The sequence below is a fragment of the Streptopelia decaocto genome (assembly GCF_964273445.1).
Source record: "Streptopelia decaocto genome assembly, chromosome: 12".
In the NCBI taxonomy this organism is placed as follows: domain Eukaryota; kingdom Metazoa; phylum Chordata; class Aves; order Columbiformes; family Columbidae; genus Streptopelia; species Streptopelia decaocto.
The window spans coordinates 4,315,739-4,333,746 of NC_138667.1; the positions used below are offsets into that span (position 1 = coordinate 4,315,739).

The window sequence follows — 18,008 nt, forward strand, 5'->3', positions numbered from 1 at the left end:
GCGCGCGCGCAGGCAGCGGGTCCATGGCCGCCCGTCTGCGGATTCGGAGGGTGTCGGCGTCCTGAGGCGGCGCGGCGCGGCCATGGTGCCTCGAGGAGCCGCTCTGCCGCCGCCGGGCACCGAGCCGCCGCCGTCGCTGTGAGACGCGGAGCCCCCGCGGAGCAAGAAGAGGAGGAGGAGGAGAAGGCGGCGGCGACCCCGCCGGCCCAGGTGATTCCCCACCCGCCGCCTCAGACACGCGCGTGCCCCCTCTCTCTCCCCTCAGGGCGGCGCGGGGCCCGATGCCCCCCCCTCCCCTCCCTCGCACACCCTTCCCGCGCGCGTGCGGGGGGCGCGCGCCGCCCCCGCCGATGCGCGCGCGGATGTACACAAGCCGGGGCGCAGCTCCGCGCTCCCCGCCGCTTGTGCGCGTTTGTGTGGCGGGGGTTCCCCGGCCTTTCCTGTGCGCAGCGCCCCCCTCCTCCCCTCCCCCCCGTCCCCTCCTGTCTCCCCTCCCTCCGCCGGCGCTGGCTTGCAGCGAGCTTTGCAGGGGGTTACTAGAGTTCAAAGGCGGCGGAGCTGCGCGGGGAAGGATGCGAGGGGCTTTCTGCAGCGCCGGCGATGAACGCGCGAGTTCGGCCTGGCAGGCGGCGGGCAGGGAATAAGTCACTGGCTGGGGAGTGTGCGTGGAGTGGGGCCGAGGGGGTGGTAGAGTTTGCCCGCCCGGTGCGTGTGCTCAGCCCGGCCGCCGGAGCTCGACTCGGGCCCGGAGGATGAGGAGCCGCTCGGCGCCGCAGTCGTGAGCGAGGTGCCGGCTCCGCTCCGGGGGTTGCGGTTCTCTCCTTCCTCTCTGGGCTCTGGCTTCACCTTCTGTCAATGTCCCCTGACCCTTTTCCCGGTGGCCAGAGGCCACACGGCTCAGGGGTGGGACACGGGGCTGTGACCTGGGCCCAGGTGGGACGGGGGGGGTGGTTATTCCCTCCTGGAGACGGGCCCGACAGCATATGGTAGCGCTTATGTAAGGAGCGGTCCCTCAGTAGCATGAAGAATAGGGCATTTTTTATCTTTCCTACTTATATCATCTTAGTCGATTATTTTGAGGCCTTCTGTAGCCTTTAAAATAACCTTAATGATGAGATTTTTCATTATTTTCTTCTGTGATTGAGAGTATTTCTGTGTAGCAAGTGCACCTGTGACAGATGGTTGCTCTTAGAGGGATTTTTGTCTTTTGGTTGTGCTGCCTTTTTGGGGGTGTTTGAGAGGGGGCTGGTGCATAAATAATGTGATTGGGAGAATAAAATGAAAAAGTGTGGGGTTTTTTTGTTTAATGCATGTAAGTATCAGTAAATGAGAGGTAATAATAGATATTATAGGCAAAAATGCCTTTTGCGTACTAATGAAAAAGCAACTGTAACATGTTTGACGCATAAATATTAGCCATTTGTGATCTCATTCAAAATACTTTGTCTGAAGCTGCTGTTTTGTTCGTTTTCTTCTGCAATTTTTAATACAAGAGTTTCTATTATCATGTTTTGTGCACTTGAATACTTTTAGTTATGTTTGTGTTAGGGACATCAAACTTGAGAAGAAGGAAATAGTTCTTAGTTACTTTTCTTTGATTACTTTCTAGATTAATGAAGTTAGGTTTAAATATTGAAAACATATTTTTAAGGTGAGAGCTGTTAAGCTGTTGCACCCTGTAACTTACGTTTATCTACAACCTTGGCTTATTTTTGCCAGTTCTAGTAAGAAAGAAGATACCTGTGCATGAGAAACTGTATATTTTTGTTTCTATTTAGTTTTAATAATTATGGTAATGAGCTGCTGGGTTTTGAGGCTTAATGTCATGCAAGGATTTAATTTTATTAAGTCTTAAACTCATTAGCATAAGGAAATGCTGTCTTTGTGGCCACCATTGTGTGGAAGCACTGTAAAAAAAATCTTAGAGAGCAACCTAAAGCTGCTGCATGTCCAAAACGCAGGATTTACCTTTTTTCTATCAGCCTTAGGAGGAACTACTGATGTTATAGTGACCTGTTTCTGATGGAGATAGGAACTGAGTGACGTGCATCGGAAGAAATATAGGGGAATTCCTTCCTTTGGAGATGGTGGAAGGAGATCAGTATCTCGCTTGGTTCAGCAGCTGGAGTCCATGGTGCAGATGCAGAAAGGCACATTGTGCCAGTAAGATGTGAACGGATGGGTGTGTCTTGGAAAACTGTATAAGCCTGCTCAGTGTTTTGTGTTCCACTCTCAAAAACAGTCTCTAATCTGTTTGCTAAACTTGAGTTGGTTTCCTCCTCTTTACAGGGACAGGTGGATAGCTTCTATTTCAGTCCACTGGAAATATTTATATTTGTGTGGCGATTTACTCTCCGAGTCCATTTTTAGCTCCAAATACACCTGGCAATGTTTGATGTGGTTATAAAGTGAACAGTTCACTGTAGTTTTGCTTTTAAGTGCGTGTTCTTGTCTAGTGCCTTCAGTATGATTCAGATATCCATGGACCAGTTTCCCTGCCTTTACTTTTACAACATTTATTTTCATTTTAGAGAAGCCTTGCTGCTTTGTAATTAGTTGTGTACTTGAAAGGAACATTCAGAAGTGGGTGCTTCATCTTGTGGAGATTTTCTGCAAAATTTTTTTGGTTGCATGTCTTGAGCTTAAACGTGTTTATAAAAGGGACTTTTCTAAATGTTTTCACCATTTGATATTTCTGTCATGTGAGTCTGGTACTGCGGGAAGCTAAGCTGCCTGTGTGACGGGCCTGGAAACTGATGCTTGTTATTTACAGAAGTCAAATAGCTAAGGCAGCAGCAGCAGCAATGGAAGTTATCGATATTGACTTATTGATCTTAAAAGTCTTATTTCATATTTCATCTTCTAAACCAGTCAGGTAGCTAGTTATTGGCATTGCGGGCTCTAAACAGGCGGTGTCTGTATTTGAAATGGCTAAAAACTAAATGAGCAACTGTGGAGGATGGAATATATTTCGTCCTGGTAACACATTTGGGTTGCAGGGCTTGGTGAGGCTGATGGCTGCGCCAGATTCCCTTGTGATGGGCTCTCTGAGGTGGGTTGTCACAAACCGCGTCACCCTGGGCTGTCACCGATGCTCTGTGTGCGGGTCTGCTGGGTATTCTCTCCTCTGCAGAGTCGCTTTGGGATTGCTGCCCAGATTTTTCTCAGAATGTGCTGATGTAAATGTAGTCAGGCAGGCTTGTAGGTGTAGGCTTGCAAACATGGCTGTGACAGCAAAGCAAAATGCTGAATAGCTAGTTAATAAACCCAACCTTGGACTGGCAGGGAACTGTAGAGTTAAAAAGGACCTCAGAGCAGTTCAGTCTGTTGATTCGACCTGGATTTTTTTCTGAAAATTTTACTTAGAGATATAAATACTTATATTTTTATTTCAATGAAGTAGTTTCCCATCTTTAGGGGCCTAACTGAACTCAGCAAATCCGTGATCTAAAAGCCAAGCAGCGACAAGCAGCCCCTCTTAGTGTGGCTGGATTTGAAGTGATCGTGTGTGGGCTGAGCGCTGATCCTGCAGGAATCCGCAGGAAGACACTGCGGTGTACCTGGTGGATTTGTTCACCTTCGTTAACATGTGTTAGTCCCTGAGCTCAGTTTCCTGGTCTTACCTGCTAATTATGAAAAATAAAAGGCAGAGGATGTTTTACAGGCTGCCTATGAATAATACACTTGCTATATAATTGAAAGTGTACTGGAACTGTTCATAGTGTATCAGTGTACTCCAGAAATAAATCTTTAAAGGAAACTTTAGCTTCACAGCTCTCTGATATGTATTCTCATTTCCTGATTTGATTTTCTTCTCCCTCATATAAAACTTGCTAGAATTAATGAAAGCTGGAAATATATTTTTTTATTTTCTTCTATATGTTAACTCTCTAGTTTATTTTGTCCATTTTTAATATGCTTTTAATGTGAATGCCTGTTCATTTATGTCCCTATGAACAGATAAGAGGTTGACCTAATTTGTTTTACAGTAGAAGTTGTTTTTTGGAAAGTATGTTATATATTTGGTTAGAATAATTAGCTGTGCCTCAGTTCACAACTGAGTGAGTAGCAATTTAGGTATTAATTTGTTTTCTAGGTGGAAATAACAGTTCTTCTGTCACACCACCGCAGCAGCTCTATAGCAATCCATACTGTTAGACCAAATGTGGAAAAAAGGGAAAAAAAAATTTGTTTATTCTTGTTAACTTCTTACATAGCAAGACTGAGCAGTGTTTGCTGACCAACTCTCAACCTTTAAATTGAAGGCTAAATACTTTCTGGTTATTACTTGAAATTACGGGGCTGCTCCAGTGAACTACAAGAAGTGGGTATTATTGGGGATGCTGACAGGATCCTAATGACAGTGTTGCCGTTCCGGAATGCGGTGTTCCCCTGCGCTCGCTGTGTTCGTTGGGTCTGGCCTTCTCAGCAGAAATCTGTGAGCACTGTCCTCGTCAGCCAGCACTGAACTCGGCCTCATTTAAATTGTCTGGGAGCAAGAGATCTGCAAGCGCTGGTTTGGTGGAGCGCTGACTCACTCGCTGGAGTTCTAGGGGTTTTTTCTGTACAGACTCACACAGAGAAATTATTTTCTAAGTGTGTATCTGATAAACCTTTTTGTCCTGTTCCTTCCCTTTTCTTCTCTTGGTTTTCTCTCTCCCAAACTGATGATATAAAGACATAACACTCCAAAGGATGAGATTCTTCTGTACTTCAGATTCCTCTCTTTTTGCCCCCTGGAACAGGACAGGCATATAGCAGGAGTTCTGGGTTCTGCCTGAATGCAACACAGCTGTTGGACCTAATTTTAGTTTTTGAACTGTGACATTGTATTTTTCTAGAGTTACTGATAGGAGTTGTATTTTTTTTCCCCTCTTCAAGATTCAACTAGCAAAATTTACCTTACAGGAAAACAAAAGCTTTTCCTGGTGATATTTTTAGTTTCAGAATGTATCATTGAAAAATAATTTGAAGTGGAAACTAGACACAGATCAAAGCCTGCTTGTTAATGAATGTATCCAAAGTAATGAGAATTTCATAAATGTGAGGAACAGAAGTTGAAATTCTCTTTTGGTTTCTAGTCAATCTTTTCTAGTGGTTTAGGTCATATTTATGCAGGAAACTGAGCACCTTGTTCACAGATGTTGGGCTGAACATGGCAGGATCAGGTCTGGTTTTGAAGTTCTGATCCTGACTGGAGTTACTGTATCTTTCTATGGTGATTTTTGGTGGCAGTGATATTAGAGTAACTCTGAAATTTGCAAGTATTCCAGCGCATTTCTGTAATTCTTAAGTAACTTTAGAATTAATGCTTTTGTAAATGTGCAAGCTCTACTCCATTAATGTAATTTTGCACCCACTTGGGTAAATGGATGCAGGTTTTGTGTGGCCTCTTGAACTGCTTTACCAGTGAGTATTTTCTGCCTGTGATGTGATATATTTATATTTAAGTTGGTACATAAAGAACAGTGACACTGGTTTAAGTGGCATAATTCACAGCTTCAGTTGAAATGCTAAAATTTTATGCGATGGCAAAACCTCAGAAGGAAACTTCTGTTAAAGGGAAAATATGTCTTATCTTGGAGAGAGGGGTTTTTTTTGAGCTAATTGCTAATCTGTTCTGCTAATGGAAAGAGCTGGGACAGACTTGTGATAGTATTTCTAATTTTGTTCTTTTTTAAATTGTATTTTGCTAATTCTGCTGTTTTCTTTAAAGCTAGCCAGGCATATGCTTTTGATAAAAAATGAGTATGTCAGGTGTGGGATGGAATTTTGGGAAGTACTGTGTTGTTAGAGAACAAAAATGTTTCGGTTATGGAAAATTTTTGAAAGCTGTTTTTGGTCCAGTAGCACAGCTGTGGTTGCGCTCACTTAGCATGTGAAGTCTGAAGTTCTTCCTAAGACTGTTCTTTTGCTTGTCCTGATTTGGAAAAGGGAAATGTTTGAAATCGTGCGGAAAAAAAATTGTGGCACAAACTGGTCCTGTTCTTAAGTCCAGTTTTTGACTATGTACCACAGTGACCTATTTTTTCCTCATGTCTGAGCATCCAGCAACTCTTGTCATCGTCATTTATCTAAAGGTTTTAGAGGTTTAATGTTGTGGTGGGTTTTTGTTTTTGTTTGTTTTTTGCACCAATCAAAATAATGCATTGTGAGAGCTCTTGACGATTTAATGAGCTTACAGCAATGGACTTTGTTGCTTCCCTGCATTATATTCTGTTAGAACTTGGCAGCAATTACAAATGAAGCTTTATTTAACACATCCGCATTTCTGGTGGAGTTAATTTTAAAAGGTTTCTTATTAGTGTTGGATGCTTTGTCAGTCAGAGACAGAATATGCTGCGGAGTTGCAGTGGCTGCTTCTCATCGCCCATCCATGGCCACATAATGTGATTTTCAAAGTTTGTTTTAACAGGGTTTGAAATGTAGATTGTTTGCTTAGATAATATAAATTTTGTACTTTTCAGTTCTCTTGCATTCTCAAATGTGCGTGTATGAAATTGGAAGGCAACATTTTTCAGCTCAGTTTTAATGTGCCGAACCTTAGTTAACTTTCATAATGAGAAGTCCACAGAATTCTGCATTTGGAGTAATTAAGGAAACTGAAAGCTCAAGTCAAAATTTTCTTCTTGTCCTACGTGATTGGTTGTTGACTGGAAAAAGTTTCACAGTTGCGAGAATGTAGTTTGAAATCAGGTGTTTGTTGTGACTTTACGTGGGTATTTTTATGACAGAGTGAAAACCTGTAAGTCAGTTCTCGCCCACCCCCAAGCCGTGCTCTACTTGCAGAAGTAACCTGGCAAACAAACAGGAGGCAGCTTCATTTCAGAGTTCTAATTAATTTTGCAAACTCGGCAAAACCAAAGAGTTTTGAAAACTCCAGGACATTTTAAATGTTTTGATATAAATTATTTGAGCTGTGTGCCTGTAAACTGTTCTGAGCATAGCCTTGTATATCAGTATGCATCTTGGCAAAAACTCTGTGTAGCTCCCAACTTTTGTTTGTACAATACCACACATTTAAACTCCATCTTCTATTCACCCTAACTGTTGAACGCTGGTATTCTGTAGTAACTGCTTGGGCAATGGTTTTGGTTGTTCATTCTAAATAATTGTAGTCTTCTGGCTGACCTTTTAATTCATTTCAGGAAACATTGTGCAACGCTGGTGCTGCGTGGGATGCCCGAAGTGGCGGGGGTGGAAGGACGTGATGTCTTTGGGGTTTGCAGAGCTGCTGCAAGAGCCGCTCTGCCTGCCTTGATGGAACTTGCAAAGTTAGACTGTGGGCTCGGCAGCCACAAGCAGCAGCCCTGTAACCTGGGGTTTACTGAGCCAGATCTCTATTTTGATCTCTCCTGACTTCTTGAGCTGGATTAATTTTATGTCATCATGTCTCAGCAAGTGTTAGTGTGGCTTTAGGTGAGCACATGAACTGTTAATGGTGGGCTCTTGGCCATGGCAACACAAAACTTCACAGGAGGCTATTTTGTGTATGTGTGTCCATACAAGAAGGAAGATGTTTTTGGTTTTTGTATGTGAGCATAGTTTCATTTCATGCTGTACTTCCATGTTGGCTTAAAAGAATAAAACTTGAACAACCACAGATATTTCTAAATTTTGCACAAGGACAATATGAATAAAGTCCTCTACAACTTTATTTGAAGAGTGCATTTTGAAGTGCAGATTTTTCTGTTTCTTTGGTCAGGATTCAGTTCTTTCAAACTGTCCCCCTAATAATTGGGATTTGGAGCCTTTTCTTAACCCTGACCTCATTGGGAGATGGATTGTGCTACAGGTGATTTGTTTTACTTCTTTGAATGGCTGCCCCTGCATAAAAACTTGCTGGATCATCCCCACCTTGGCCTTGGATACTGCACTTGTCCAGTACAGTGTATATAATTGGTGGCTTACAAATAGCCTGGGGTGAATGCTGTTTAGGGTGGGCAAGTGGCCTGTGGTAAAACCACCACATTTCATTTGGGAACAACTGTGAGTCTGAGCTGAAGGCTGTGCTCTGACAGGATGTGGAAACTGATCCTTTTGCTATTTAAAATGGTCCAGTTCATGACTTGTTCTCTTTTGAGATGCTGTTGTAGACCAGAATTTTCTTCCTGTTTAAAAAAAGAAAAAGCACCCTTCATTGTCTTACATCACCTATCTTCTCTGACCACAAGCACCAATATTAAATTACCTTCTAGTACTCCAGAGTGAGGATATGGTCTTTCGTTTGTATGATTCCTCGTGGTAAATTGCATTAAAATGAGTAGAATAGTTGCATTACTGGTCCTAGTCTTCAAAAGACGCATCCCTCAATTTTCACAAATGTATAAATTCATAGAGGTTACCAAATGCCATACATTGTTTTTTAAAAGCTTAGGTATTGGAAAATCATTTATTTCAATTTACATTGGCAAAGTGGATCTGAAATGTTTTAAGAACTATTTTAGTTGGTCGTCATTTCATTTGAGAGGCATAGTTAAGTGAAGGTAGTGTCTGAATTTTGTTTGCTTTCCAAAGCTTATTATGTCATTGGGGAAAATTGGGGTCTTGGCTGCTAAATTAGTGCAAATAAGAATAAAGGTTTATCCGGTGCACACTCTTTGACCATTTTGATGTCATTAATCTGCTCCTCCCTTTCCCATGTTACTGTATCACCGTGGAAATATTGCTAGCAAATTGTCCTTTATAAAGCAAAAATAGAAGCTGTCCTGCATAGATCCGAATTTAACTCGGTTGATTCATTCAGTCATTTGTGGCCACCCAGGAAGCCCCATTCATATGGTCACAAAGCCTAATAGCTGTTTGTACAGTGAGATTGATCTGATTACTCTTCTCTGTCTTGTGCTATTTACAGTCTGCTGCCAGTTCACAGAAAGGGAAGAGAATGGCTGCAAAGGAGAAGTTGGAGGCAGTATTGAATGTGGCCCTAAGGGTCCCAAGCATCATGCTGTTGGATGTCTTGTACAGATGGGATGTCAGCTCATTCTTCCAGCAAATCCAGAGAAGTAGCCTGCACAACAACCCTCTCTTCCAGTACAAGTACTTGGCCCTCAATATGCATTATGTGGGTAAGTGTGCACGTATTCAAGAGAAAACACTACGGTAGTAAATACTGTTTAGTTTACTACAAGAATTTTAAGCATTTGGTAATAGCATGATGATATATTGATTACAACAAATGGCGCAATAATATATTCATTACAGTTCTGCTTAAGGGACTATTTATGTTAGCAGCAGAGAAATCCTGTGCAGAGTCTTCTACTGAATGTATGTAGCTGTGATATGTAGCATAAATCTGGTGTCTGGAAATGTGATTGACACCCTGAGAGAATAGCACAGTGACTTTGGCCTGTGTCTGACTGGTGAAAAAGCTGCTGTCAAATGCCATGCAGACAAGAAGTAATGCACTTTATATCACTGGCATTAAAGAAGAGAGTAGGGAAACGGTTGCTTAGTTTGGACTGTGACCACAGCACCAGTTGCCTTTAACTGCTGCATGGATATGGCTCTTCAGTGTACAACCTTATGAACCACAGATATGCCGTGAGTGGATTAGAGCAGGTAACAACTCCTCGTGTTACAGGCAAATGGACAAAATTCCTAACACAGCTCATGGAGCTGAGGTTTGAACCTTGGCCTGCAAGTCTAGCTCTGGAATGCTATATGTCTGCTTTTAGGAGATGAAAGGGTTGATCTTCTGGGACCTGTTCTCCAGGTGGGTATGTGATTCATCTATGACTGCACATGGGGTTCATTAGGGATTGGATACAGAAGTGCTGGCATGTGACCTGACTTTTTTAATTGATTAAATGTCTATTGTCTGCAAATTATTTACTGCCATTAAAAACACATGCGACTTTCTTTGTTACAGTTCCACTATACTCGTGCAATGTACTTTTAGTGCAAAAAACTGGTGTTGCAGTTCTGTGCCCTTTTCGTCTGTTTGTGGGAGAGAGTACTCATTTGTTGCTGGTGAATGTGACTGACACAGGGCTGTGGTGACATGTAACTGCAGCTGGATTGCTCATGCACTTGTATGCACACAAGTAGCTTTTAGGAACGAGTTATCAGAACAGTTTCTAATACAGAACTAACAGTTGTGCAATAGGCTATCCAGATGTCATGGGGAAATTTCCAGCTGTGACACAGCCCCTCTTTACAGCCATTTGATAACTTTGCCCTTGTTTAAGTGCATTGAGATAAAAAGTGCTACAGAGAGGGTAGGTATTGTTACCAAAGTATTTCTCACCTGGATGCAATTTTAGTACTAAACCAATGGATTCTGACTTGTGCTCCTCATACAAGTGATGCTTTTGTGCTGGTGCACAGTTACTCAGCAGTTGTTTTACTTCTTGCTTTAACAATATTGAGTGTCTGTACTATTACTGCTACAACTGGTAATTGCTGATCAAGAAGGGCTTCTAAATCATCAAAACGTTTAGTGTTTTAAAGGTTTTCAGACAGTTTTCAGTGACAAAACTTTGCTAGTACTTCTAAAAGTTGATTTGTTTCAATTCCTTGGTTGTTTTTTTTTAAGCTGTGCCAGAGTGAGGATGGGCTAAATTAATTTGCATGCCTGCACAAGATTTTATATGGATTTAATTACATCAGTTTACAGTATAACCTTAAATAAAATAGTGTATCAAAATATGTGAATTGGATTTGTAAGGAAAACAGAGTACTTTTTCCACTAGTTTGTGAAATTAAGCTTGTTTGAAGATATGTTGGGGGAAATTAACTGCTAGTGTGTGATTTAAATAACAGCTTACCAGGGATATGCTTCAACATGCTGATCTCTTTTATTTAGGAAAAAAAAATCCACTGTTCATATTTGCATTTAGGAAACACAGTATCAGCAAATGCTGTGGCAGCTTCGCAATATCAGACAATCACTGAGTTTCTTATATGGGCAGTGTAAGATACCGTATCATGGAAGTGCTTCCAGCAGCTTAGGATATTGGGTGCATCTGTCTTGGACAAGTGCTCAAGGAATGGTTTGATTAGAGAGCCATAAAAATCAATGAACTCTACCTATCTTGATATAGTGAACATTTTCCCAGAGCTAAGAATGCAAAGTTGGAAATTTCCTCAGAACTGGGGGTTACCAGGAGTATGTTTCTGTTTAAATACACTCTTTTTCTTCCATCAATATGACTTAAAGTTTGAAAAGCCAGTTGTTTTTGATCAAGTGATGTATGTTAGTATGATTTGTGTTCCAGTTAGCAGTACTGGGAATGTAATAAAAGCCTCTAGGATGCAATTTGTCCTTTGATAGAACTTTCCCCTTTCATATCTTTTCATGAAACAGCCCTTATCTGCTTGAGTGAAGGAAAATATTCCGTCCTGATAGCAACTCAACCACAAGTTCAACTGCATGAAATGTAACTAAATATGCACAAAGCTGTGCAAACAGCAGAGATAAATTTGTGGTTAGAATTATTTAATGTAAACAGATTAATTTCGTACAGGAAAAATTGCAAAAGAGTTGTGTTTATGAACTTCTGAATTTACTGCCATCGTGTTTGCCGACTGCTCTCTGCTTTGGTCTGCCCACTTTTCTTTAAGTTCTTGTGCGTTAATGAGAAGATCTTTTTTTGGTTTGCTTTTTTGTGGTGCCCTTTCTCTTAAGAGGAAAGATTTAGTACTCTGATACAAACACAATAAGAAGTGCCATGTGAAGTTTCAGTGTGAGAAGCAGCAGTCAGTTCATTCCAGAAACAAATTTCCCAAAATTGTGAGAAGAGGATGCATGACTAAATGTGTGAATGCAATTAATGCATACAAAGATGAGATGCTGCTCAGAGTCAGCATCTCTGGGTTTGCTGTCCCATGTCTTCTGTCTCCCTCCTGCCAGCAGCATTTAGATAAATGGGTAGTAGAACTATTTTCTGAGTGTTACTATTTTAAGCTGTAGCTATTTTTAACCAACTTCAATTTTATGACATGGACTTGGTCTTTATTTCTTAAGAGAAAAAAATTACTTGCTCTGTTTTCATATTCTTTTCTTGGATAAAATGCAGTGTATGCTGCAGTTGGTAGACACAGAAGAGGGCAGAGAGCATGCCATGCTCAAAACATAGCATACCCTTTTTTCTCTTTCCAACTCTAGAGGCTGCAGATTCCTATCTGCTTCCTTGGTGGTGTAAGTATCTACTAAGCAGCTTTTTCAGCATATGGGTATTTTCTGGTGACTTTTCTGTATAAAGCTGGTATCTCTCTTTGGCAACCTGAATCACTTTTTATTTAAAAAAACAAGCCAATAGCAGCTTGCTTGAAAGGAGACACTTAAATTTTTGAGGTTCAGTAACAGTCCAATGACAACATGGCAATTTGTGTTCATAATTTAGAATACATTGTGACTGTTTATATTTTTACAGTTCCACTTTATGTTCTTTTCTAGTCCTCTTCAAGTTCTCTGTGGTTGTAATTTGTGCCAGAATTCTCATCATTAGGTGTGCTGTGTTAGAGAAACTGCCTCTGAATCATATGATGGATCCAGAATCAGAAGTCCATTTTATTTGTTCTGACAACACTGCAAATCTTTGAAGGAACTTGGTTCTTGGATTATTTATACTTAGAGTGCCCAACCTGTTATGCATTTAAAAATTCAAGAAACAGCTGTTGAAACTGATGGCAGCCCCCCCCAGTAATGAGTAAATTGTTTTCTTGGCATTATTTTCACTGCGATGTGCAGATGTTTATAACAGGATTTCTGATCTCTGTTTATAGTTGCACTGTGCCATGACTGGGTAAATACTCATTTCCTTGAGTGCAAGTATGTTTGGATGTGTGCTTTCTCAGTTTAGAACTAATTTGTCAACATTTTCTGAAGGGCAAAATACTTGCCACGTTAGCTCCAAGCACAAAACTTCTTGGGGTGAATAACGTTTGTTTGGGCAGCTCTGGCTGAGCGAGAGCGTGAGGAAGAAATGTGCCTTGGCGTTGCCATGCAAAACCATCGTTCCCCGTAAATACCATATATCTTATTAATATATCTCAGCTTACGCTGCCTTGCACAGGTATTGAGTTAGCAGTGGTGAGACAGACGGCATTTGGTTGAGAGATACCCTTCAAAAGATGTATGTAGTGAGGATGTGCAAGAACTTTTTGTCTCCCCTTTTATGGAGCTTTAAAATAAGTGGCTGTTTGGGTTCCTTCTGTGCTTGAGCTGGCCTCCTGTGGAGAGCCCGCAGAGCCTTCCCGGTAGCTTCTGCATCTTGCCTTTAAGTACTCTGAGTGCTAGAATGTCTCTAAAAATCATCCACTCTTGAAATCGATGCTTTAGACATAGACAGTTTATTAAATCTCCATGTAAACTGTCGTGTAACCAGACTGATGACTGGTTATCCTGAGAATTGGACACACTGAAAAGAAAGGTGCCAATTGTTCTAATATTAATACTTCTACCATATCAAATACTGTCTTTCCAAAGTCTGTCTTGTGTTATTGGCACATGTTGTGGCCAGATAGCTGTCTGAATAAATGGAAACGAGGACAGTCAGGGGTTGGGCTGAAATGAAATGAGCAGCTCAGTAGGAGTTTTGAGGAGTTTTGATGGGATTCTGTGGCTCGTGACCTGCTGCTTCCCAGCAAGGTGCTTCTCAAGTCATTGTAAGATGGGCCCTTCACCCTCATAGGATGTGGGTGAGTGGGAAGTTAGTGCCCCCCGCCATAATTTCCTGGTAGAATCCAAGCAATTATGCTATTACTTTCTGGCACTCCAAAAGATGTTGTGGTTTTATTAAGAAATGTGAACTCTTTCCTGTGCAGAGTTCCCATTTTTAGACTAAACCTGCAGCAAACTTTGGGTATAATGTGAAGTGGGCAAAAGGGATCCGTAATCATGCAAATGAGCACTAAAATGTTTCATAAAGAGGATGGCTTGCAACTTTGATCATGCTCCAGAAGCCTCTGTTGTATGCAGCACGTCAATAAAACTTGGACACCCGAGCTGGCAAAGAGGTAACGGGTGAAAGGAGCCAGGGGATACCTTGGTGGTGGCACACAAATGGGGAGATTGCTGAAAGGCAAACTGTGAGCTCCTGCTGACAGTGACAATGAGCATTGCACAGTGAGAGGTTTCCATCTGGCTGAATCAACTGGTTGTAAATGAGGTCATGAGCTAGTTAATACATGTGTTCTTGTCTGGAAGTGTTTAACTCTTCTGCTTATTATTGTCTTTAACAGCTTTATTTTCTTCACTGAGGCCTGAGTCTAGTATAACTGGATTTGAGCTTATCTTCCATTTCTTCTGCAATGAAACAGTTTGGTGATGAATTATTTGCCTCTTTTTTGGCAGAGGCATTGTCAATAAAAATGAGGTTGGTACCACTTTGGGAATAGGGCTTCTACAGCAAAAATGCAAATATTGCAGTGTGAAGTGTGTTGAAATCTCCCTCTTACCAAGTCACAAGAGGGAATTGTAAATAAGAGTGAAAGGGAACTACTTTAAGTGTCTCTCACTCTCTTCAAAATCTAACAATTAGGCCAAATGGCTGCTTCAAAGTGAACACTTAGATTCCAGCCCAGACTTGCGAGCAGTGGAGTTCATTGCTCAAGCCTCTGCAGTCACCTTGCCTGTCCTGTGCTGATTCCCTGGGCAGTGTTACAAGTGTCTGTGCTGTTTGGAAAGCCTCTGTGTAAAAAGCACAGATGTGATCGTAATCTTCTCATCTTTTGATTTGTATTTGGACAATTTTTTCACTCCTTCAAGTTATCCTGCTACATTTTGATTCAAGTTGGGATCATGTAGAGAAGAACTGAACTTCAGTCTCTTCTAAAATACTCCTGTGTAACATGGCTGTGTTGAAGTGCAGTTACTGCCCTCTAAAATGTCTTCTTTTTGCAGAAATTAGCCTAGCACCGCTCACGTACATCATCATGTGGCCAAGGAGCAGACTTTCATGTGATAGAATAAGGTGAAGAAGATGGCAGAGCTTAAATGCAGACACAGTAAACAGGTGTTCTTAGCCTATTTATAGAGTAATAGAGGAATAAAAGACTGCATAATAAACTCCATTTAGTTCTCCACTGGAGGTGAGTCATGGGCTACAGTGTGAAGGAAAGGTTTAGAGAGATTCAGCTCAAGTGGTGGAATGATACATGGTTGTTTCATGGGAAGAATCGTCCATAACTAAGCAATTAAGGGAAGGTGGTGAGTGCGGCAGGCACGAGGTGTTAAGAACATCAGATGGTGTCAGAGCTGCTGGAGCTGGCTTGTGATGCTTATGATGGGGTGGGGCAAACTAGTTAAATGTCTTCATGGAGATGCTGCCGAGGAGTTCCTGCTCTTGTCGTTTGTGTATTTGGTAGAAGGAGAGCGATGGACAGAGAAGATGAATTCCATAAAATACGGGTGTCTGCTAAGAAAACTAATGGCGTAGAATGTCTGTGTTGTATTAACTAGAAGCATGTTATACTGTATAAAACAGTTGCTAGAAGGAAACTGTTGTAGTGCTGAGTTTCAGGCTCAAAATAAAAAAAAAAAAAAAAAAGGCATAAGCTCAAAATAAAAATCACAGAATAGTTTGGGTTAAAAGGGACCTTCCAAGCTCATCCAGTGCCAGCCCTGCCAGGTGCAGGGACAGCTTCACCAGCTCAAGTTGCTCAGAGCCCCATCCAGCCTGGCCTGGGATGTCTCCAGGGATGGTTCATCCACCACCTCTCTGGGCAACCTGGGACAGGGTTTCATCACCCTCAATTTAAAAAATTTCTTCCTTGTCTTTAGTCTGTTTTAATTGAAATATGCTGTTTTAATTGAAACCATTACCCCTTGTCCTGTCGCTACTGGCCATATTTAAAAACCTGTCCCCATATTTCTTATGTGACCCCTTTAAGCACTCAAAGGCCACAATAAGGTCTTCTCGGACCCTGCTCTTCTCCAGGCTGAGCAACCCCAGGCTCTCTCAGCCTGTCCTCATGGGAGACGTGTTCCAGCCCTCTGGTCATTTTTGTAAATGATCAAGTGGATACTGTGCAGATACTGGTGATGGTGACTGGTATGATAACTTCATTTCTATCAAAGAAGCTGTCAATTATTTCAGCCTTCAAAAAGGCACATCCTCAGACAAATGGGCAATTTGTCACATCTACTTTATGAAAGTACTTGAAAAAGTACCTTTAAATACATAAATTGTATATTTGTATTTTTAAAAAGGTAAGTAAACAGGCTTTGTCTGTCATCACTCCTATAATCTATTGTATCTGAATCGATCTTTGATTGACATACTGTGGGTCTGATGCATTTTTCAGGAGCATGTTGTGAGTTACCTTCTTGAAGACCTAATGATAGAGTTCAGAAAAAGCTTATTGAAGGTGGCAGGTATTAAGTAGCCTTGAAATACTTCTAGGTACTGACTGGCTCTGAAATTGTATCTTTTTCAAATATAGCAACATGCTGTGTTCACAAGCTGTTTTCTAGTAGCTGGTTGTCCCACTGCTTTTGAGTGCTTTAATCTAGAGTTACATTATTTTTTTAAGTATTCTTAAAAAGCTCAAAGTATGAATTAACTCAGTTAAAAAGGCTTTGCCCAGTGTTGCTGAATAGATGGATGAAACTTTAAATGTAATGTGACAAATATAGCTGTAAGTGTCAGGATAAGTTCTGCTATTGCATTTTGTTCTTAGCTGCAGGGAAGTTGTTCGCTGTTGCTGGGTTTTTTCTTTTTCCTAAATGGATTTCAGTGCCAGGCACCGAAACCTGACCTTCAGAAAAAGTGTGAGTGCGTCGCGTTGTGATGGAGTGCTGGGAAATGAAGATTAGTAATGGCACCATGTGCTGCGGTTTTGACCTGCAATCTGTCTGGGAAAGAGACGGAGATGGACATGTGCCACCCAGTTGTGAAGTGGACTTCAAAGTACTGCTTTATTTAAGTATCCTAATGAGAGCAGATATGAGAAAAAGGATCTGCTTGTTGGAGAGGCTGCTGAGCAGCCAGGCTGTGGTCTTGAAGAGTAAAGCTGTATCTGCATCGTGTCTTTTTCCACAGTCTTACTAAACGCTAACAAGAAGTGAAGGAACTGGGGGTGTAAATGCCTACAAATCCCAGGCCGTGCCAAGGCTTGTCCTTGATTTATGTGACACTGATAGCTTGAATGGGATTTAATATTACTAATATGGAGAACAGCCTGTGTGTCCCCATCTCAAATTATGGGCATGCAAAGTATGTTTAAATCATTAAGGCAGAGTGGAAGAATTAAAATGTATAGTGCTGATCAGTGTGGAAAGGTGGTGTGTGTGTCCTTTGCTTGAAGAAAAGGAGTGTTTGCATCACTGGATGGAGTTTGTTGGGTGGATCGGCGTTTTTCCTGCCACACTGAAACTGACTTTCACTTGGAAGAAGAGGGAGGTCTAGGCCTGTTTCCCTTTTGTTACATAGGTTACGTTAATTAAGTCTTGTTAAAATACTGTGGATCAAGTCAATTTCTTGACATTGAGATGGAATCTTGCAGAATCTGATAGAGCTGTTCCAGTTCGTGGAGAGAAAAAAAGTATCAGGTTTGTTGTGTGCTTTGCGTTGTGATGTAGGTGCATGAATTTTAGAACCAAATGAAAACAAAGGTGCTTAAAGAATCCTGGATAACTGCATTGTTAATTCATATTTTAATAAATCTGGTATTGGGTAGTATTTTTTGAAGTTCCAACCTCTGTTTTTTTGTTACAGGTTACATCTTAAGTGTTGTGCTCCTAACTTTACCAAGGCAACACCTGGTTCAGCTTTACCTGTACTTTTTGACTGCACTGCTGCTTTATGCTGGGCACCAAATTTCCAGGTAAGAAGAAATGGATTAACTTTGCTAGCTTGGTTTGGAAATTAGAAAAATTAAATGGTATTTTGTTAATATCTTGTATAAATGGGGGACATCTGGTTTTGTGGAAGCCTTTTTTTCTATGCCAGATACCTAAATATATCTTGCTGTTCTTTGTCTTGAAAAAGTTTATGGAATCAAATATGCAGTCAGGTAGTTCTGGTGTACTTTTATTGACTTAAAGGGAATTTTGAGCTACT

General features: G+C 41.3%; 1 protein-coding gene across 1 annotated transcript in view; it reads left to right on the forward strand.

Annotated features, from left to right (window-relative positions):
• RNF145 (ring finger protein 145) overlaps positions 1–18,008 on the forward strand; it is a 40,276-nt gene continuing 22,268 nt past the window's right edge. Inside the window, exons 1-3 of the mRNA XM_082063850.1 lie at positions 1–210; positions 8,855–9,068; positions 17,664–17,772. Of these exons, the coding sequence (XP_081919976.1) occupies positions 8,885–9,068; positions 17,664–17,772 (293 nt within the window). The 5' untranslated portion in view covers positions 1–210; positions 8,855–8,884. The remainder of the gene's footprint in view (positions 211–8,854; positions 9,069–17,663; positions 17,773–18,008) is intronic.